Below are 22,555 nucleotides of genomic sequence, written 5' to 3'. Positions count from 1 at the left end.
TGATAGAAGCACCCCAGCACTGATCTTCTGACACTCTGTTAGTGGAGCAGGCACCTCTGACATAAACCTGCCCTGGTCTGTGGTAATGCTGTAGCTGGACTGTATTATTTCATCATTTAGAGTGTGTTTCCCTTTCTCACTAAAAATGGACTATACACCATTTCTCTCCCACAACAAAGGCACAAATACACCTCTGGAACACTGGTGTTAAACCTCCACAAAGGCAGTGGTGATTTTGGGCTGATTCCACTGCTGTTCCATGGATTTCTTATCACAGAGGATGCTCTATCCATGGCAGTGGCTGGTCAAACATGAAGATGCTGCTCCAGAGCTGTGCAAGTGGCTCCACAGCCCTGACTGTAGTGCCCCTGCTCCAGGGGAGAAGCAGTGCTGCCAGCTCTTGGGGCACAGGCAGCAAGATTTTGGTTTGAGTTCATGCAGCACCTGGCCCAGATTAAGATTTTTAGCTTTTAAATGTAACCAGAATCCTCACTATTACAATACTATTACTGTGGAACACGGCTCAGGTTCCTCCTCAAGGCTTTATAGAGCTTTATATAGCTTTATTGAGCTTTATAGAGCATCCCTGCCTCCAGGTGTGCAGCGAGTTACAGGTGGCTGGGATCATTGCCCCACACTGGAGTTTGGGTGATCATGAGCAAACACAGGCAGGCTTGAAGGCATCACCAGTCCCTGCAAGCACTCTGGCTGCAGGGGGAGAAGGAGACTTTACAGAGCAGCTGGTGACAGGACTTTGCTCTGCTATGTGTGCTCATGTTTACTTCAAAAGCTGCTCTGCAGGAATTTGCTGCCCAGGTAAAATCACAGTTGAAATTATGAGCTCAGTCTTGTAGCATCCCCAGAGTTTGTTCCCCTGTGCTCCCCTGTGCCCATGGCATTTCTGTGAGGTTATTACAGAAACCACAGCAGCAGGCAGGGGTGTCAGGGTTCCTTGACAATGCTGTGATGGATTAAGACGATCCTGAATTTCTATTGTTTTGTACTGAATGTAGTGAGAATTGATGACTGTTGTATCCAAGCAACAAGGGGGAGGATGAGGAAGCTTTAGCTTCTCCAGGACTGTAATATCTCTGGCAAGGTGCCACTCTAAGCCATAGAGCTGATTTTTGTATTTGTTCAGTCTGGGTATTGTCTCTGCAAGGTATAAAAAGAGAATGGGAATCTGTGCCATGGAATGGTGTGTAACTTTCTTCTGAGTTTTGTTTGATTTGCATTTGGTCTCTGTTTTTTGGGTATGTTTTGCTCGTTGCCTCAGAGAGTCTGGGTGCCAGAAATGTAAATGGCTTTTTAAAAGCAATTAGACAATTTCAGGGAAGAACAGTTCATCTCCAGCATTTAAATACAAACGAGGTGGATATGACTGCTGAGTTGGTGGGAATGAGAGGGCTCAGTGGGAAAAGGATTGGCCTTGGCAGTGGTATCTCTACTTTTCTCTCCAGCACTATTTCCCTGGGATGGAGCCTTTGTGGCACAGAGGTCTGGCTTGGTGCTGCTGCCACCTGCAAACCTGTTGCTTCTTGTTTTCTGCATTAATATTGGTTTGAAAAGATCCTGCAGAGAAATGGGTAAGATGGACAACACAGCACATCCTGCCCATTCCTGCTCACCAGAAACCCTCATCTCCTGGGATTTACCGGTGTGGTTTGTTAACCTGCTGCTGCTATACAGAAGGAATGTGTGCTTGGGAGTTATCCTGGTGAAATAGTTTCCCTTCTCTGAGAGCACATCAACAGGGACTGTCCTGTGCTCTGTGTAACCTCCTTTTGGGGGATTTTAGTGTTTCCCTGTGCCTGCATTTGCTGGGGCTCCAGAGCACAGTCCAAGCAAACATAGCAGGTATTACAACAGGAGAGCTTGGGGCATTTTTGTGCAGACAAGCCAGCCAGTGCTCAAGATGCAGGAACGGGGGCTTTGTTAGCCTGTTTTTATCATTCCCGGTTCAGCCTTTATTATTGGGGGTTGCAACTGCTGTTGTGGCAACAGTGGGCAAAAATCTTGGGGGTTTTTTTGTCTTGGTAGGCTAATTTATTAGAAATAGCTACCCTGAATGCAGCAAAGCCCCCCTAACTGATGGTATCACCCTTCCAGCTTTAATAAAACCCACTTTGCATTAAAAAAATGCATGGAAGTCAGCTGTGCTTCCCAAATGTGTGTTTTGCAAGCTGAGCTCCCTGATCTGGCTCCCATGTGTGTCGAGGCTGTGTTTGCACAGGGAGCCATAGGGAGACCTGGATAAAACAGCACCGAGGCATTTGCAGTGTGGGCGCAACGTGCTGGCAGAGCTGCAGGGTGGTTTTACACTTCTCTCGTCCTCCTCTCCCGGCTGGAGAGCAAACCTGGTCGAACATCCCTGGCCCTGCATCGGGGTGTGGGTGGTGGCACTGCCTGGCTCCCTCCGGAGCAGCTCTGCATGGGGCAGGACCTGCCCTGGGACAGCAGCAGGACCTGCCCTGGGACAGCAGCAGGACCTGCCCTGGGACAGCAGCAGCCAGCGCTGTCCCCTCCTGCCCTCCCCAGCCTGGTCCGGGCTGTTGGTACCCGGAGCAGCAGGGAACCAGCAGACACATTCACAACTGTCCCCAAGTTTTCTCTCCTGCTCCAGTTCAAAGGGCTCCTCTCGTGCCTCCAAGAAATTTGCAGTGAGTGCCGATGGTGACGCTTTCCACATCAAAGCGGGGCAGCCTCGCATTGTCTGGGGGATGGCGGGTCGAGGCAAATTAAAGAGGCTTTGGGAGCTTCAAAATCACCTTTAGCCAGGCTGTGTCTGCATACTCAGCACTTGGAACGGGTGAGATTATGGTGATAGGTACTAAAGCCAACCCTCTGGGGACTGAAGGCTGGAGCCAATTTACTGAGATCCAGCAGAACAACCTCCCTGGCCTTGGTAGCTTTTGGATTAATGATGAGGAAATTCGTGGAAGTGCTGGGTTTTACACAGAAAGGGACAATTTTGCACCTAAAATCATAATGCTAGGAAGCCAGAAAGAAAAAAGCCAATTCTTTTCATTGTGGTTTATTGCAAAATACAGTCCAAAATCTATCTCTTAAGGGATACCTTCAAGATATATGGTGAAAACAGATTGTGCTAAGCAATAATACAACTTATTAATAAACAACATCAGGCATTAAGAATTCTGAATTCTTATCTGCTAATTTAAGACAAAAAAAGTATAGGGAACTGTAAACTGCTTAATTTTATCCAGTACAAATACATGAAGCTACTGTCTATTTGGGCCAGGGCTTCTTGTGCCAAAACACAAAATTCAAAAAAGAGGAGAAAAAAAAAAGAGGGGGAGGGAAATATGTAAACACTGTCTGTAAACCTTTCAAAGCCCTCAAAAAAGGCTGCAGTTGTGGTAACACACACCATGACACTGCCAAACCTCCTCTCACGTCACAAAGTGCATAAGTTTTCCTCCAGAAATGCTGCCAAGCAGCTGCTGTGCACGAACAGCCGGGACCTGGGGCTGCAGGGGTGGATCAGCCGGCTGGACCCCCTTTTGGCCACAGCACCTGTTCCCTCTCTGGCTGCAGGGCTGGAGCTCCACTGCTGGCACTGGCAGCTCCCCTGGCAGGGGCACAAGGGGTTGAGCCCACCCAAAACGGGAAATTCCTCCCTCTGTCCGGCACACAGATAAAGTGACTCCCAGGAAGTCACTTTAGAAGAAAGAAGCTACTGGTGAATATTGAGGAAATAACACGGAAGTCCCTCAGCGCCTGCGCCTTGTGCTTCCCAATCCCATCGCATCCATCCACAGGAGACCCCATCCCCTCACACGGTGCACACCCAACCCTCCGCACCCCAGGACGCTCCTTCCCCAGCATGAGGCCACCAAAGCGTCCCCTATCTCCTGTGGCCCCTGTTCCTCTGCCTGATGTGGTTGGGGGCGGCCGAGTCGCGGCGAGTGCAGAAGTGCTTGGCCACCAGCGTCCGGCACTGCTCGCAGCGCACCGTGCAGCACCAGTGGAACTTGCAGTTGCAGCTGGCCACCACCTCCGTCCTGCGCTCCTCCACCCGCAGGCCACACTCCGTGCACAGCCGCCGGCAGCTCCTCTTCTCCCACTGCGACAGGTTCTTGCCCGTCTGCAGGCACTCGCGGCCCTCGGTGCCGTGGTGGCCCAGGCTGGCATTCCTGGTGCAGTAGTCGGGGGAGTCCTCCAGGAAGACGAGCTCCGAGGGGTGGATGTGGTGGAAGGCCTCTGCCGTGGCCCCGCGGCTGTCGGCGCTGTTTCCAGCCCTCACGCGCCTCTTGTCCATCTCCAGCTTGTGCGCCTGGTCGTATTTGATCTTCAGGTAGTTGCCGATCTCGCGGAACTCAGCGAGCTGCAGCCAGCAGGTCTGGATGCTGCAGCTGCCCGACACCCCGTGGCACTTGCAGGCTCTCTTCATCGTGGCTTTCACCGCCTTGGTGGGGAAATTAGGAAATCTCAAAATCAGGCTCTATGGCGCTTGTAATTTGGGGACAATGCATCAAAAGTGGCTTATGCTTGGCATGATTTTAGGTTCTTCCAAGACAGGAGCTGTTACTCTTAGTTCCTGGAAAACATCTGTCCCAGAGATAAGCGGGCACAAACTATTGTCCCCAGCCCTTCGAGGAAAATCCAGGCCAGGAAAAAAGTGCTTTTGTTGGGTCATGCCCTTCTCACGCCACTCACCAGCATCAACCCATCATCCCTTTCAGAGGTTTAATTCAAAATGTGTGAAACTGCTTTGGAATAATCATACCCAACCTCTGCATCTCCTCCAGGCCAAGCACTTCACAGATATTATCTGCCTATCTCCCTCTGGTATTTATAAGGTCCCAAATCACTGGTATCTATGTGAGATTAAGCCTTGACACACCCTATGAGATAGGTATGTTAAGTGTTGCCATCCTTGTTTTTACAGACAAGGAGGTTTGGCAAGATGCTGAGAGCTTCCATGGCCCAGGCAGGAGTGGGGCAAGTCTGGCTGGCTTGTGAGCAGGGCCAGCTCACACCTGGCTTCCCGGCCAAAGGCCTTGGAAATGCATATTGCAAGAAAGTAGGTAAAGCGGTTCTGGCTTTGTTTTACAGACCAGACAAGCCTAGAGGTGAGTACAAACCCCATGCATTTCTGAGTAAGTGGTGGGCATTTCTGAATAAGTGGTGTGCGCCAGCAGTTAACTGCATTACACAGCTGCAGAAGCTGTGTAGTGGGAACAACTCTTACTGTGATTCCCTGTGTTGAGGATTAAGGCCAGATTCTGGCTGTGTTTTTTTCCCCCATGCAATTATTACAGGGCCTAGATTGTCACAGGGGCCTGAAAATGGGGGCCTGAACAGCCTAGATTTTATTTTCAATATAGATGTTATTATTACTACTATTACTATTACTATCATTATTATTATTAATGTGACTTACCAGTCTCCCAACCTCATTGTTGTGCAGGTTAATCAGCGCACGGGTATCATGTCCTGTTTCCAAGGCATCCACAAAGAGCTTGGAAACCTTCTCCCCAAACTCCACGTTGTCGCTGCATCCTCCCCAGACCCAGCCTCGGCCACCTGCAAGACAGACACAGGCTAAGTACAGAGCTGCCCCAAATTCTGCCCTGCAGTCCGTGGGGCTGTGTGTGGGGATGGAGGGATGAGGTCAGTGTGTCCTGGGATGGTCACTCACCCACGCGGCCGTTCCTGGAGTCATCACAGCCGCAGCTCTCGAAGTCTCCGAGGCTGCAGTTCCTGGTGAGGGTGTACATGACCCCGGCAGAGCTGATGGCATGCACAAAGGAGGTTTCCCGGGTAGCTGGGGAGAGGGGGAGAAAAGCTGTCACATGCAAATATAGACATCAGTCCTGGATTATCAGGAATTAAGATCTCCTGCGCTGCAAAGGTGCAAGGAGAAAATACCCACATGCTCTGTGCAAAAGGTGGTACAGAAACGAAATGCTCATGACTGGATCTTTTCAGGCCTCAGCATCATAGGTGACAACAATTTGGTATAATATTATGCAGGTGTCTCCTCAGGGGATGGAACTTCTTGACAAGGGTAGGATTTTAAGGCAATGCCACAGTCCTGCTCTGGCCGAGGTGAGTTATTTCTCCCTTCACCTAGCACTTGGTTCATCTCTGTCCTTCCCTGCCTGAGGGTATATTGTGCTTTGATCTTGCCTGCTGGAGAAAATGGTCATTGATCCTTTGAACCTGTGCTAACAGCTGTCTGCACCCACACTCCTAATGTAATCCTTTTTGGCTTCTGAACAGATCCAAATAGAGATGCTGCTCTAGGGAAAAGGAGACTTCTGCCTGTTGAAATAGATAATATCGAAATATATCCACATCTTTCTTAGGAAGGCAGTTTCTTAGTGCACATCTCTGGTTTATCCCTTTGCCTGTCCTGCACTTCTCCCCTCTGGAAGCTTGGGTCTCTAGCACTGCACTCCCCTTGGTGCTGCACACCAAATGATAGGAGCAGAGCCAGGAAGGACCAAGCCCTAGCTTAGTATGGATAGGGATCCAGAGAGAGCTTGGGATCCCTACAAAAATGTTAGTAATATTTATGACACCAATTAACACAGATAAAGGAACAACAGCTGTGATTTTCGGGACATGCAAGCCCCTCTCCATCGGTCAGTTTCATCAGCAGCAGCTCTCTCCGGAGGCATCCCGGGGCAGGAGCAGTGCCGGCAGGTGAAGGAGCACTCACCGCTGCGCAGCCGGTTGTGGGTGGAGAGCTGCAGGGCACTCTCGGGGCAATTCCAGCGCTCCCAGCCGAACTGGAACTTGCACTCCTCCATCCCGCTGTGTGCCCCGGCCGCTACGCTGCTGGAGAATGTCAGGTAAGCCTGGCAAGGGAAACAGCGGGGTTAAAATCCACCCTGCTTTAGCATCTACCAGGGAAAACAGACATAAGCAGGTTGCAAGTCCTTTCCCTCTGCACTTGGCAGGGCTTGGAGCCGATATGCTCTGGGAAGTCTGGTCCCTTGGAAAGTACTATTTCCCATTTGCAAAACAAAATCGCTCAATTTAAATTCCTGACAGTCCATATGTTAATTACCTTAGGTCCTGTCATCAGAAAGTTATTCACAGACCTGAAACAAAGAAAATAAAATTAATCACCTTACCACAGGCTGAAGAGCATCCCTAAAAAATGCCTTTTCCACAGAGTTGGACCCTACCATGCTGCTGTGTGGAGAATGGCACTGTAGACCCCTGTGATGGAGAGGATGAGGAAGGTGCTTCTCTTCATGGCTGTCACAAGGAATGGGGTTGGATCCCTTTGGCTGATCTGTAGGTCTCCGAGCAAGCAGGGCCGCCTACCTCCACTCCTTCCCAAGGTGAGCTATGGCGATGGAGCAAAGCTGCAGGAACCTCCAACCCTGATATTTATAAGGTGAAGTTGTGAATAGTCAAAACCCCCCATTCATTTGCTACCCAATGACTTAATGTGGTAAAAAAGCTCCCTCTCCAATGGGTGACAAGGAACCGCCTAAGGTTGCACTTCAAAAGGCGGCGCGGTGTCCCTGGGAGCGGGATGGTCTGAAGGAGAGCAAACTTCCCTAACAATGGGACACTTTTAACTCTCTTCCCCACCACCAGCCATCCCTTTCTGCTGGCCCCAAGTCCTCTTGCCTTCTCCTTTTCATCCTCTGCTTGCCAGCAGAGGCACTGTCCCAGTGTCCCTCCGAAATAACAAGCAGATGCATTTCTATAGTTCCCCTGCTATCTGCCTGCTCCCTCCTATGAGAACTCCCCGAGGAGTTTTAACAACCCTTCTGTAAAGATCTATAGGGATGGACCTCCCAGCTCTCCTTGCTTTGCACAGATGCGTTTAACGGCAGGTTTTTCCTTCTTGCCTCTTTATGATGAAAGTTTCTGCATTTCCATCCTGATAACAGCAAGCGTGGCTTGGGAGCGTTTGGAAATCTCTCTAATTTACGCGGCTGCAGCTTGGGAACACTGTGTGAATCATTTATGTGGTTTTCTCTGTGCTCCAACGCTGTAATTAGGGGAACAGTTTTCTGGGGTTGGCAATTTCCTTACGGTGAAGGCTGCTGCAGCAAAGGCATGGCTGCTGCTGCTGCTGCTCCAGGCAGGAGCTGCCTGTGGCCTGAGTGGAGTGAGGGGACTCTGCTGCTGCTGCTGAACCATCATCTGTGCTTGGGGAAGGAAAATCCTTATCAGAGGAAACAAAAAAAAGCCTTTTGGTAGTTACCCTGTCATTAAGGGTTGTGAGGAGCTGTGATGCAGTTGATGGAGGAACTGGGAGACATGGTGTTTATGGAAACTTCTTGGTCTGTTTTCCTGTGGTGAATGGTCCCACTGGGGGCTGGCTCAGCCTGCCCAAGGATCCTGGCTGCTCCATGGGGCAGTGAGGGTACTTGGCCCCAAAGCAGTGCCAGCAGTGACAAACAGCCCCCAGCTCTGCCTGACACTGTCCCATGGCACACAGGCACAGCATCTGCCCAGCATTGGCTCTGTGGCAGGCAGAGGTGCTGCCTTCCTCCTCCTCCTCCTCCTCCTCCTCCTCCTCCTCACAGCTCCCTTACTGACCCAGGGGTGCACCCATCTCCCTGAGTTAATCACTGCTGCTGCAAGGGGACTGATGAAGGAACTGCAAAAGTGAGGTTCAAGGGAACAGGACTGCACTGGACATGGAACCTGGTGAGCTGCCCCATGAGCAGAAAGGGACACACAGGGACAAGCCCCATCTTCACACACAGGCGAGTGGCCACAGCCAGCAGCACGATGGCCAGGCAGGGGGATGCACCTCAGTACCTTTGAGAAATAGTTTTCTGTCCTGCCATGAAGTGCTCAAGAGCATTGCAGAGCCAGCAAGCTGCCCTGGGGTTTGACACCTCACAGCTAGGGTCTGAAGGGCAGCTCTGTGGGCTCAGCTCCTGCTGCTGGAGACCTGTCACTGCTCTCTCTCCTGCCCAGAGCACACAGACCAGCTCCTCTCTGCTCCTGGCTGCAGAAAGCACAGCCATCCTCCCTGTCCTGCTGCCCATTGGGCAGTGAGGGGAGAGCCCTCTCCCTCCAGATGCTGCAGAAGGGAAACTTGGAATCAGCTGGGCAAAGCCACAAACAACCCGTTTGTAACCAGAGGATTAAAATTGCAGATTGGTTGAAAAGCAGGGATGCAAAATACCTTCCAAGTGAGCACAAAGCTGGTGCAGTCCCACCAGCGTGGAAAACCCTCTGTGAGTCAGCATTTTAATCATTACCATCCCAAACTGTTCCTACTTGTTGGAGCTGTCAAAGGACAATTACTGGGAATGAACTGTTTCCCATGTATCAGGGAAGCTCATTGATTAAAGCCCATGCACACAGCTTGGAAATCTGAGTGCATTTTCTACATGCACGCAGGTAATTTTTGTGGGTTGTGTCTGGCTGCTCCTGAGGGCATAGAGATGGGGTTTTTTCTTGTCTGAGACAGCTTGTGCAGCTAAAAAAATGTTGGCGTGTCTGCTCTGTCAGTTCACACATGATATTCCTATCACATGCCAGAGGAATAACAGCATCCCTGGGCGTGAGCTGTGCTGTGAGCAGCCGCTGGCAGGACCCCACAGCTCTTTGCCTGGGCTATTCAAAATGTCCTTTCTAATTAAAGTCACAGCGATCTTAAAAGTCACTCATAACGTTGTCACTTGCACTAGTTGTCAGCAAACAAAGCAGTGTGCTGGGACAAGCCTTCCCACGCTGCTCCAGGTTTTTTCCACATTAACTGCTCAGGCCTGGCAAACAGGAGCCAGCGTTTCTGCAGGTCACCCAGCTATGAGTGCAGTGATCCCAACTGCATTGCTGCTGCACTTTTCCACCTTGGGCAAAAGCAGACTTGGGTCTTGCTGTGTTAATAAATTTGCACTCATAGACCACTCTGTGCAATGTTCTTGAAGTATAAGAGATTAAATATGCACATATGTGTATGCAGCTGGGTAAACTGAGGCACAGAAATGGGTGCTCTGGAGATCTTGGGATGAATCAGTGGCAGAGCTGAACTGGGCAGAGCTGTTCAGAATCTGATTTTGGTGCTTTGCTGCATAAGTCACTGGGCACATGTGGGCCAAGCCCAGTTGGGCTCTGGAGGGCTGCAGGGCTGGGTGCTGGTGCCCGTGGGGACAGCCCCGAGTCAGCTGACAAATGATGCCAAAGGTGGTTTGGCTTTGGTTTTCCCACTGCATAGAGACTTGCTTTTGGTTTAGCTCTGGATGGTGAAAAAGAAATCCGAAAGGAAAAATTCTGTTGCATTTGCCTGGTTGTGCAGAAGGTGTCCTGTCAGCGGTTCTGGGCAGCCTGGAGCTCAGCAGCCATCAGCTGCCTGGTGCAGAGACACCACCAGAGCCTGCACTGGCTCTGTGTCCTGCTGAGGGACAGCCTGTGTGACAACAGTGTCACTGAGTGTCAGCTGGGCCCCCTTGACTGAACTGATAAAATGTTGATGCTTTGTTTCTTATTTTCTTACTGTGTGACCAAACAGCCAGAGATTTTCATGGAATGGTCAAAATCCTAAAGCATTTTGGTGTCTGCCTTAATTAAGAGACAACCGTAGTATATTTGGCCCCACGCCCTCACAAAACCCTTTTCACACCACAATATGGGTTTTAAGGGAAGGCAGACATGAGGTAAATCAGTTTATAGGGTGGCAGGTCCCACAGGGGTGGGGTCTTGGCTTGTGCTGCCCCGTGGCTGGGGACAGCAGGAAAATAAAGCACAGGCCACTTGCTAAATTACCCTTGGCAGGTGACACATTCAGAACCCTGGCGTCAAATCCTGCATTGCTGCCCTCCTCACAATAGAAACCCACCTGGGTAATTAGAAAGCCACCCCTTGGCTGCTGAGGTGGAGGATGGTTTATGGTGCTCTCCCACCCTGCTCGCCCCGGGAAGCCCCCAAGCCCCTTGGTCTGTACACAGCAAAGGGTTTGTGTCTCTGCTGCACAATTCCCCATCCCAGAGCCCTGCAGGCACGGGGCAGCCCTCCTGCACACCCAGCTCTTCCAGGAATTGGTATTTTTAGTCTTCTCAGCTTTCCCCTATTGGAGAAAATATGTCCCTGTTGCTCTGCCTGCTGCACAGTCCCTTGTGGGCTGCTGCATTTCCCAGCAGGAGCAAACAGAGGCAGGACCAAGCCCTGGACCTGCCAATGCTGACGGGAGTTTTGCCTTTATAATGAATATGTTTTGATTAATGAATAGTAATAGGGGATGGAGATGTAGCTGGAATCAGGCATGGTGCCACACCTACCCCGCAGGCTTGGTCCTCTTCATGCTGGTTTGGCACAGAGAAGTGGTCTGATATTCACTGAAAACAAGGCTAAAACAGCCAACAGAGCCAGCCTAGGGTGTGCTTTCCCAGTGACAGGATTTTCCCAAGGGGTTCCTGTCTCTTCACTGCACTTTGTGCCCCTCAGCTGTATCAAAGCACCCAGTTTTAACATCTTACTTTTAACCCTGATTCCCAGCACAGCCTCATGCAATGTGATGGGCTGAGCAGTCAACTTCATCAGTGAGGCCACAAAAAAGCAAGTCCAAGGCAAGAGCCTCTTCTGCTGAAGGAAATACATGCTGGGGTAGAAGCCAGGACCACAGGAGGCTCCAGGCTGTACCTTTTGGTTCCAGGAAGGAAAAATGTGAGGTTTGGAACCAAATTCTGATTTTTCTAGATGCAAACTGGCCAGGGACATAGATGCTTCCCAGCAAGGGCTGTCAAGGTGATTTGGGAATGTCTTGATCGGGATTGAAGAAAGGGCCTCAGAGCATAGCAGGGCTCTTGGGTCTGTGTGCACAGGATGTTGTGTTTAGGCCAGAAAGAAGAAGATGGAGAAAATGAGGGAAGAAAAAACTCTTTTATTCCACCAACCAGAGGCAGAAGTAAGGTGCTCAAGACATGGATTGAACTTGCTGTGTGCTCACCGTGTCAGGAGTGAGGTGGATGAGCACAGCCCTGCTGTGGTGGGGAGGATGGTCTGGGAGATGTGTCAGGGCTTCTGCAGCCCACCTGACTGGGGGGCAGAGGCTGGAGGGGAATGTTCACCCTGTGAGCAGCAGTGCCCATCTCTATGGGGAAAACTCTGGAGAGGACTTGGCTGCCCAGTCAGCCCTGGCGAGGCAGCCCTGTGACCTGATCAGCCTCACCTCACCCACATCCTTTAGGTGTGTTCCCCAAAACCTACAGGGCTGTTTACAGAGCAGCCTGATAAAGCAGGGACAAGTGTTTTGTTTTTCTCTCCCTCTTTGAAGGAAGTGTCATGCAAACGGTGTCAGGGCAGCAGATAGGTTACTGCCTGGGCATCTGCATGCAGGGACAGATCTCTGTCCTGGCAAGGTGTCACCTCCCAGGTGAAAGCTTGTCCAGGAAGAGATTGGGCACTTGATACAGAGGAAGATTATCACCTTCTTCTTAATTATTCCCAGCAAAACTCAAGTTAAATTAACTGATTACAACCTGGCTCATGCAGTGCTCCCCGTCTTTTCCCAGCATGGGTTCTTGCACTACCCCTTTGTGGCTGTGGCTCTGTCATCCCTCCTGTCCCCAATCCATTTCATGTCATAGATTAAGCCCAAAGATCTTAATTTCTGAGCTGGATTATATGGGTGTTGCTGCTGGCTGTGTCTGGCACACTCGGTGTGGGAGGTTTTGAAACTCACAGAAGAAAATGGTGATTTGAGCCATGAATATTTTCTTTAAACTTGTCTTTGTTTCTTTGGACAGAGGTGATTCCAAGTGCAGAAAGCTGTGGCTTCATCTGGAGGAATCTGGGCTGAAAGCAACTTTAAAAATTCTTTGAGTTTTGGTGGGAAAAACAAAGTGAGGAGAAAAGTTGCTTCTGGCCCCAGCTTTGCCCATGAAGGCAGTGGGGAACCTGAGCTGCTGCGGGGTTTGTTCCCCCGTGGTGCCCACTTGGGCTCTGGCACTTTGCTGTGATCCCCCTAAGGAAAGCCCTCTTGCCTTCGTATCTTCTCACAGGGTTGAGCTGCATATTTCCATGTCACAGTGCAGCTGGACACTGATGCCATGTTCATACATCGCTTTCATCAGTCTGCTAGTGCCAGGCATTTATTCCTCTTTGAGGAGGGAGGAGACATCTCCAGTGCTTCCTGAGGTCAGAGTGGGATGACAGCTCTTTGCAAGCTCTCTGGTTTTACTAAACCAGTTCTAGGCCTTCACAGTTCAGCTTAAAGTTGACCCCATGGGAATGTGTGAGGTGAGGATCTGGCTCAGCTCATCAGTATCCTCAAGGCACAGAGACCTGCTAGGACTCTCCATGGGGTGAACTTTTCCTAGTGACACCCTTTAGAAACAAAGGGTTTGTGTCCTTTTAGAAACAGATTTCCTTGATCATATTCCCTTGGTAAACCCCAGATCAGCTCTGAACACCTGAGCTGTGGTGGGTTTGGAGGGAGCTCTGCCCAGCCCCGGTGAGGATGAGCACAGTTCTCTTTGCATCTGCTAACTCGGAGAGGATGGAAATGGGGCTGAGCGGAGGGTGTGTGGCGCTGGGGATGCCGCGATGACGTCCGGCAGTGTCCCGGGCAGTGTCCCAGGCAGTGTCCCCGCAGGCTGGTGACAAGGCTCCCCCCTGTGGGACATCCCCGCACCGCACACCCATCTCAGCCCACCCCACACCCTCCCGAGCCCGGGGCAGTGGCTGGGGGGACACATGGGGGTGGCACAAGCTTGCAGTGTCCCCGGCTGAGCACCTCGAGTGGCAGCTGGGATAAAAGCTGTGCAGCCATACCGCTGCCAGAACAACTTCTGGGGAGTTTTCCATGCTCACCCCTCGGCTTGGCTGGTCCAGCCCTGGGATTTTCAAGATGTGTTGAGGAAAAAGGTGTTGTGGGTCTGTGGTTCATCTGGCCATGATGAAGTTGGGTGGGCAAGAGCAACCCTCCAGCAACCCCCACAGCCTTCCTGCCCCTAGGGTCATGTCGCTGTGGCTGCCCCTGTCTCACTGGGACTGATGCCACCAAGGTCATCAGCTGGGGATGTCTGCCAGGGTGAGGGAAGTGCAGCTGGCACAAGTTATTTGACACCTCTTCCCTGCAAATGCCCTTGCTCCTTGCCACCCGTGCTGGCACCAGGTGAGGTCCGTGCTGGAGCTGAGGGGCATGACCAGAAGCAGCACTGTGGGATTGGGTTACCCAGATCCCGCTGAAATAAGAGCCTGGACAGGACAGAAATAAAATGGTGACTCAGGGGGAGCAGTGGAGAGGCTGGAGCTGTTATAAAGCCATTATGGAGCTGTTACAATACCACAAGTTTTTGCTGCTCCTGTTCCCTGGAGAAAAGGGTCCTGGCAGTGAGAACAACACTGCTGCCCCAGGGCATCCCTGCTGCCTCCACCCCTGCCCTTGGGCTCAGCCCCAAGAGCACACGCCTTCAGCCAAGGCGCCTCATGCCTGATTTCTTCATTGCTAAATGAAATGTGTGATTCTGGACACGCACACGTGTTTCTTTAACACTTTGTGGTGGTGACTCCTCCCCGTGCTAGCAGGGCTGAGGGGACCAGCTGTGGCCAGGCGTGACCTGAGGTAGCTCCTGTGATTAGACAGAAAAAAAGCCCCTCAATTCTTCTCTGAGGAGAGGAATTACTTCCAGCATCACAAGAAAACAAAGCAGACCAAGAGGGATTATTTTCCCCAAACAAGATGCTGTTTGAAAACACCCACTTGGAGTCACACTCAATTTTTTTCCTCCCTGGTTGTTGCAACTTTGCCAAATCAAAAATTTGGGTGTTGAGTTGGCTTCTGAATTCATGACACCAGCTTAAAATTCCTGAAATTGTTTCATTTATTTTGAAAGTTCTCATTCTTTTTGCTCAGTGCCTACTGCTGAGGCCTTAAAAGACCTAATTTTCCCATGTCCCTTTGACCAGAGCAGCTAGACACCCCCTTTTTCTCCCCCCTGCTCTTCCTTTCTTCCTGATTCCCCACGAGTTGATTGAATCCTGGACCCAAGCCTTGAAGAAAACACGGAAGACTGGGAGATTTGCAGCTGATGGTAGGAGTTGTCAAGAGCTGTTGTCAGCACAGCTTACAAGATGTGCACAAACCATCCCCAGCAACTGTTCCTTCCCCAGCCAGCTCTCCTGACAAGCCAGCGAGCACACGGAGCTGCCTCTCCGCTCGGGAGATGGAAGGAGCGCTTTGCTTTGCCTGCTGTCAGTTTGAGCGGCGTTGGGTTGGAGCTGGAGAAACACCCCCTCACACACACACACCTGCTCCCACACAGCCTGGCTCAGCCCCAGCCAGCCCCGTGCTGCCTTCTCGCTCCAGCCAGAGCGGGTTTGGCTGCTGGGACACACCTCGGTGCCCTGCATGGGACAGCAGAGCTCCCCGGGGACGCACTGCGCGCTGGTGGGAGCAGGTGGAGAGGCCAGGGCTGCCTGTCCTTGCCAGGGCTCCAGGAGGACACAGTGGCTTTGTTTGCCTGTGCACAGTGTGGGAGGCTCCCCCAGTTTGGCACCAGAAGGTTAGTGCTTTTTAAAAGACTATTGTTTTCGCCCTGTGTTTTTGGGAAAACAAGGAGTGAGCCAGGCGGAGGCATGAGAACCACCCTGGCTTCTTCTGCCTTGAGTTTCTGCTGCCGTGGGCACCTCCCTGGCTGCACTCCCAGCCCCTGACCTCCTCCTTCCCACAGAGCTTTTGCACAGTCCTCGCTCCCTCAAATCTCTCCCTTGTTTCTTTCCCTGATCCTCTCTTAGCAGGAGAAGTCTCTGCTGCTTCAGGACCAGTGTTTATGGCAGAACAAACACACAAAGGTGTTTTGTAAAGACTTCTCCAGCCTTGGCCTTGCATGGGCTTCGCAGCTTTTGTCATCTCTGCAGAGATGAGAAATGTCTCAGCAACCATTGGGCTAATGACCCAAATAAGAGAGAACACCCAAATATATTTGAAAAAAACCCACATACGCTTTGAGATTTGGCTGTGGTGTCTGAGCTGGGGCTGGCAGGACCTCCAGGGGCTTTTAGCTGGGCTCCAGCTGAGGCAGAACACTCACATGCCCTTTCCTAGGAGAACTGGGCTCAGGGCTTGTCCTCTCTGGCTTTCGCTGCTATCAAATGCCTGCCTAATGAGATTTATTAAATCAACTAACTTTGATATAACAACGACAGGAATGCAGATCTCCTCTGCCCAGCCAGGGCTTGCTGTGACTGTGCACAGCGATTAGAGGTGACTCACAGGGGCAGGTGGACTTGGCCAAGATCCTGAGAGGGCTGGCCCTATCCCTGGGATCCAGGGGGCAAAACTGGCTTCATGGTCATGCCAAGAAAGTGGGTGTTTATCTGCATACAATATTTATCGTCATATAATGATTTCTTTTTGGCTGTAACTGCATTAGCATTGAAGGCATTTTTCCTTTGGAGGAGTTGCAAGGTAACACCTCATTCATGTACCTTTACATAGCAACAATGGGCTGCTGCTATTTGGCAGAAATATTTAAGGTCCCAACCTGGAGCCTGCCTCCAGCTCATCTGCCCATCAGCATGAAGGCTGGAAAGGCCTCAGCTCCTGGAGTGGGTTGCTGTTGGTGAGCCTTGGAGCTTGAGGATGCTCTTCCAGGGAGTGAAGGTCAGGTTAATGCCCAGAAGGTGTTTCCAGGTGTGGGTAAGCTGTTTGCTTTGGTTTAGGTCAGCTTGCTTCTGCTGGTAGCTCCCTCTCAATGGCAGCAACAAATATTTCCTTGTGTAATGCCTGGAAGGATGAAAATTCACTGTCTCAGCCTGAAGTAATGAGCAGTTTCCTGGTTGGTGTCCCCAGCTTGCCCCACAGATAAGGGCTGTAATGCTCTTTGGTTAGGATAACAGGGAGCCAAACCTGTCCCTGCTCTTGACAAACTTTAATCTCCTGATCCAGTTCCTGCATTGACATGGTCTCACACAGCAGCAGAGAGGGATGTTTCTCAAATCAGAGTACTGCAGCTATGTGTTTTTAACTTTAAGCCTCTCTGAGCTGCTGATTGTGAAAGAAGCAGTCTCCAAGCCCTGCCACAAAGCCATACTCCACCTGGGGCAGGCAGGGGAAAGGTGGGAAGATCTGCCCTTTAACCTTGAGGAGTTTTTCCAGGTGTGCAGGTGTTTGTAGCCTTTGTAGTCAGATCCAGGGGTGGGGAACGTGACTAAAGTTCTTCTCAGCCTATTTAGTGAGGTGAGATGTGTGGATAAAAGCACTGGGATGTTGGGTTTATGGCGTCAGGCTTTAAAAGCAAACAGTTTCGTTGGGTGGAGGCTTCATGGGGGGAGACTGAGCCCTGCAGCAGCACCAGGAGCAGCCCTAAGCCAAATGCTTGGGCAAACCTGGGCTGTGCTGCCAGTCCTTTGTATCTCTGCAGACACGAGAGGAGAATATCCTTGTTGTTTTCTTGCTTTGGCCAGACCTCCCTTCCCTTCTGCCCAAAAAGTGCAGGCTGGGGACACAGCCCAGACCTTTGATTTTTGGGAGAACTTGGGGGCACAGACACCAGCCACTGTTTCAGTGATGCCAAAGAAGTTTTTGGTGATTTACAGTGTATTTGCTGAGTGAGTTGGCAGATGCTCTGAATTGGCAGAGAAGGAGGGAGATCATCATGTGGAACAAAACCAGGGAGAAAATCTAATCTATGGCCTTACTGCTGATTGCAATACAGAGCTTAAAAATCATCCTGGGGGAAAGTAATGGGTTGAATGAATCTGGCTGAACAGTAGGAACTATACAGATTTCCATAGGTGGTGTTGCTGTAAGTGCTATCTCTAAGTGCTTCCTCCATGAAGGAACCACCATCAAAGCAAATATTTAAATAATGTCAGAGGCTTCTTGAGCCCGAAGTGTGCAGGGGTGAGGGGAGGGCATGAGTCACAAAGAAAACAGCACTGTTTTCCTTGTTGCTCAACATTTTACATTCCTCACCTTTTATATAAAAATTAGTATTAATAAATCCAGCTGAACTTCAAATAAACACCCCTTTGAGTCAGGTGCCAAGGGGTCCTCAAATGAGAATGTGAAAAAGAAACTTGGTCATGAAAAGAAAATATCAGCAGTGTTGAACTGATGAATGTGGACTGAAACAGCAGTCTCAGCCCTTTGGACACTACTGAGATTAACAACACTCTGACAGAAATCATTGGCCCTCTAGCCCTGTGTTTTCCTTTGGTCTCCTGGTCACCTCTGGTTACTTTCTGTTGCCACCGAAGGTCACAGTTTTGTGGCTCCACAAGAGCTACTTTTAATTGCATTTCTGACTATTCACGTTCAATGTCAAGTGGTCAAACAACCCTTAAGTAAACAAGTTTTCTGAACACCACCCCATCCATTCCCTGCTGTTTTCTGAAGCCTGTAGGCTGCTTTCTGCCTCACCTTAGGCAGCTACAAGCCCAGACTAACCCTGCTGAAGTACACTGAGCTACTCTCATTTCACAGCACAAGTAGGATCAAACTGAAGCTCCAGGGACAGCAGTTTATCTGCCCAGAGTAAGCACTTGTTTTTCTAATATGATTGCAAATTAATTCCAGAGATAACGTGATACCATGTAATTGAGAGTCCCCTGAGCTGGTACCAGAGTCTATTTTTGCCAAGTCCTCTGCAGACCAGTGAAGAAGTTATTGCACCATCAGTAATGAAGATTTAGGGAGTCCTTGCTTGCTTTGACGGTTTGTGTCTTACACCTCTGTGCTGCTAAAGGTCTTTCTCTCATCCCTAAAAATCAGTGCAATACTAAATTTTCTTTCCTTCTTCCACCTTCCCTTACCCTTGATTTCTTGGTATGATATGGGCCAAAGGCTGTGTGTGCCACAGTTGTCCCAAGGCTGGCTGGATCTTGGCAAGTCAGAGAGATTAAAAGGCTGCAGAGAGGGTGCTGCAACCCTTTTTTTTTTTTTTTTTCCATCTGGAATGCTAAGTTGAGTACTTCTTCAGCCCAACTATCAATTTGTCATGGAATTTGTAAGTGGGTACTTGTCTCTGGAACCTCTAGCCTACTGTTGGACAGGACTGAAGCAGGCCAGTGACTTCCCTGCTGCCAGGCTGGGGGTTTAAAAGTGCAGGAGCTCCTGGCACACACAGTCTGTCCCTCAGGGTTCCATGAAACACTTTTTGAGTGACTCAGGGTGGGAGCGAAGTCTCCAGGCTGCTGTGAAGGCAGTCAGGGGGCTCCTGTGGGTTGGTGCCATCTGGGGCTCTGGGATTCTGCAAGATGCAGATGATGGAGAGGGGCTGTGTGCCAGCCAAGGGACCTGTGGGTGCCTGGGGTAACCCTTCCCAACCCGAACAAACTCCCAGGTTGCTGTGGAAATGCATAAAAGGTGGAAAGGATGTTAGTAAGAACTGCAGTGTAAACCCCATTTCTGCAAGGCTCAAAGACAGGTGACCAGAAGAAACCTGTTTATTGTGAGGTTTAGGAAAACAACTTCCATGCAAGTTGCTTTTTTTTTTTTTGGCAAGTAATGGGCTTGATACAGAACTGGAATTACAATTTTAAGAATACAAATACATAGTATCTTCTTCAACATACACAAAACAAACCTCTTCAGGGAACATTAAATGAGCAAATGTTTCCTAAAATAAATGGGCAACAAATATGGGGTGAGAGGGACAAAATAAAACAACAACCCAACTCAGAAGCCAAAACCCCACTGAAGAAGCAGCAGTCACATCTTCAATTTTGTACTCAGGCTGTACTTTCACTTTGCTTTTCCTGTTCGATAGCTGGCAGAAAAACAGAGGAAACAAAAATACCATCAATAAACATTACTGGTTATGAACAATAAACTTTGCCTTCCTATGGAGACAGGCTGAGAGAGCTTTGGGGGTGTTCAGCTTGGAGAAGAGAAGGCTCTGTGGAGACCTTAGAACCCCTTCTAATGCTTAAAGGAGCTGCAGAAGACCTGGAGGGGGACTTTGGACAAGAGTCTGGAGTGACAGGAAAAGGGGGAATGGCTTCCCACTGGCAGAGGGCAGGGTTAGATTAGACGTGAGAAAGAAATTCTTCCCTGTGAGGGTGGTGAGGCACTGGCACAGGTTTCCCAGAGAAGCTGTGGCTGCCCCATCCCTGGAAGTGTTCAAGGCTAGGCTGGACAGGGCTTAGAGCAAACCGGGATAGTGGAAGATGTCCCTGCCCACGGCAGGGGGTTGAAACACTTTATAGTCCTTTCTAACCCAAACCATTCTGTGATTCTATGGTAATGGTTCTGCAGGATACAGATTTCTCTGGTCATTCTTAAAGCCAGGGAATGGTTAAATCTATGCTTGGTTTTTTTGGTCACGCTGGAAATGACAACTCATTCCCACATCTGCATAGTTAGAAGGGAGCAGTTCATGATGTGCAAAGCTCCTCTTGTATTTACAGCTTTAGCACTGTCTTATGAGGATAATAAAACAAGGGAAAAAACCAGGTATCTTATGTTGAGGGACTGTGTGTCTCCATGACTATCAGCACACACATCCAAAGTGATTAGCAATTCTCTTCTGAAGGAAACTGCTCACAAAATCTGGTCCAAATGCTCTTTTCATATCTGAGGCTGAACACAAATCCCAGCCTTATCTGGCTGTCTGTGCACAGTGTGTATGGGAGAAGACCCTGCACGAGAAAATCTCAGGGGTGCTTTTCTGAGGGAGATTGCCTGTTGGATGAGGATGATGATGGGTTTTGCTTGCAGCCTCATTCCCATAGAAAGTGCCTGGAGGTCTCCTGCCCAGGGCTGACAGCAGGTACTGGTGGGAGGCAGCAGCTCATCTGCCTGATAACATTAAGCCCAGAGCCCAGGCACCCTCAGGGAATGCTGTCTGGCCTGCCAGGGATGGGCAAAGGCTCCCCTGTGCCTCCAGAGGGGCTGGGAATGAGGTAATTACAAACAGACTGATCCTGTTACCAGCACCCAGTGGGAGCACTGGTCTTGCTTTTAGCAGAAGCAAGAGCAATCCCATCAGAAAGGGTTTTTCAGACAAAATGCACCGTTGGTTATAATTACTCATATCCTCGGAAGCCCAGCATAGAGCCTCAGTATTATCCCCACTTAAAGTCAGGGATGAGTTTGAGCCTGTAATCCTATGATTAGTATTCATTTTGCATATGAACTGCAACACAGATTATGTCCTTGCTACTCGTACTTCAAATAGCCTCATAAGCACTTACTTTCTTTAGTGGGCAAAGGATTTTTCTCTCTGGTTTCTGTCTTCTTCAGCTTGGTCTTGTCAAATGTTTCAATTTCTGCAAAATCTGGTTTGTCGGACATGATGGGTCCTGACAAAGAAAGGGAAAACACACCCATGGCTTCATTAGCTAGTGCTGTGATATCAGCCATCTGCAAAGCATTTTCTCCTCAAGAGTAAAAATATGAAAATACCATAAAAATGTTTGTTCAAAAAACCCCCACAAACCTAACACTCAATCTGGGACCTTTCCCTGAGGCTTGGCTCTTTCAGAGCAAAAGAAGAAAGGCATAAATAGAATTTTCTCTAGATTTCTCAGATGAAATTTCTAAAAACCATATTTTGCACATGGCAACAAGAATAATCTGTAATAAAAAGACAAATGATTAATTGCCAGTAATCCAAGGTGCCCCCTGACATAAACCTTTATTTTACAAAATGCTGCTAACTGGAAAATCTACAATAAACCCCAAATACAATAGGAACAAAGAGCTTCAATTATGATTTTCTTATAATTAATAGGATTTGTCTTTCATTCTGATCCCCCTGTACTGAGCACATCCATTCCCTGAGCTGCTGTGGACACTTCAGCGTAACAATAGAGGACCGGTTCCTCCAGCCCTTTGTTTGCTCTTGCTCCATATCCCAGTCACAGCTCAATGGCTTTGATTATACTCTGTTATAATAAAGAGAAATCCACAAAGCATACCAGCATTTCACCTGTCAAAACTTCCCTAATCCAATTCCTCTTTTAAATAAGAAATTCAAGTTAAAATCCAGCCAGGGCGTTATTTCCCTTATTTCTGTGGAGTTTCCCATCAAGGCAAGGTTTGGCCCGGAGATGGCTGATATAATTATATTTTTTCCTTCCTGCAGAAAATTAGATTTCATTGCTATCTGCACTGAGACAACAGAGTAAATATTCACAAGGAAAAGAATAAAATAAAAAAAAAAGAAAAACTACTAAAACCACATGGCATTACCGTCTGGCTGCTCTCTCCTCAGCTGCTTGGTGGCCGTCTGAGGCAGTGTGAGTTGAAAAAGGTCAGGGTAATCCCTCCTCTCCTCTCCCCTCCTCCCCCCTCCCAAACCCATTGCTATTAATATTGATTAGTTTAGTGCTGGGATTGCTCAGCGTTTAGGGAAAGGACAGATTGCTCCTGTAGAAAGTGCATGAGGGAGGGAAATGGGAAAACTGACATGGAGAGCTGCCAAAATACATCTTGATTTCTCTTTTTTTCTGTTCTCTTCATTTACCATGACAATCATATTGAAGTTTCCCTTCCCACCGTTTTCCAGTGCTGACGTTTGGAGTAAAAGTGAGGTTTGGGGGTTGCTGCTGCCAGATTAGTTTTTTGGGGAGGATTGTAGGTGCATTCAGGAACATGCTTGGGGATCATCCCCACCTGCCCATGTTGGCAGAAGCAGAAGCTTGGGGCTTGGAAACA

General features: G+C 49.5%; 2 protein-coding genes and 1 long non-coding RNA gene across 5 annotated transcripts; 1 reads left to right on the top strand and 2 right to left on the bottom strand.

Annotated features, from left to right (window-relative positions):
- Positions 1–3,865: 3,865 nt before the first annotated feature.
- On the bottom strand, positions 3,866–7,231 carry WNT8A (Wnt family member 8A). The gene is made up of 6 exons (XM_085073609.1): positions 7,161–7,231; positions 7,040–7,073; positions 6,689–6,827; positions 5,663–5,788; positions 5,405–5,547; positions 3,866–4,426 (listed from the first exon to the last, which is right to left on the bottom strand). The coding sequence occupies exons 1-6, from the start codon at positions 7,229–7,231 to the stop codon at positions 3,866–3,868; spliced, it is 1,074 nt and encodes a 357-aa protein (XP_084929735.1).
- On the top strand, positions 4,887–9,920 carry LOC146431225 (uncharacterized). The gene is made up of 3 exons (XR_014854910.1): positions 4,887–5,093; positions 5,432–7,319; positions 8,523–9,920. It is a non-coding gene; the product is annotated as an uncharacterized LOC146431225 (long non-coding RNA).
- Positions 9,921–19,317: 9,397 nt separating this feature from the next.
- Positions 19,318–22,174, bottom strand: LOC146431224 (thymosin beta-12-like). 3 transcript variants are annotated; one of them, XM_085073607.1, is made up of 3 exons: positions 22,091–22,174; positions 21,091–21,198; positions 19,318–19,664 (listed from the first exon to the last, which is right to left on the bottom strand). In XM_085073607.1, exons 2-3 carry the CDS (start codon positions 21,188–21,190, stop codon positions 19,627–19,629), a joined length of 138 nt encoding a protein of 45 aa, XP_084929733.1. In that variant the 5' UTR covers positions 21,191–21,198; positions 22,091–22,174; the 3' UTR covers positions 19,318–19,626. The 3 variants fall into 3 exon arrangements, with proteins under 3 accessions (XP_084929733.1, XP_084929734.1, XP_084929731.1); XM_085073608.1 differs by lacking the exon at positions 22,091–22,174 and adding an exon at positions 21,817–21,973; XM_085073605.1 differs by lacking the exon at positions 22,091–22,174 and having other exon boundaries at positions 21,091–21,259.
- Between the last annotated feature and the right edge of the window lie 381 nt (positions 22,175–22,555).

Source organism: Lichenostomus cassidix, chromosome 13, assembly GCF_008360975.1.
Source record: "Lichenostomus cassidix isolate B80296 chromosome 13, HeHo_3.0, whole genome shotgun sequence".
NCBI classification, from domain to species: Eukaryota; Metazoa; Chordata; class Aves; order Passeriformes; family Meliphagidae; genus Lichenostomus; species Lichenostomus cassidix.
Note: the sequence above shows the minus strand (reverse complement) of the source record. Positions and strands in the feature narration are given on the sequence as shown.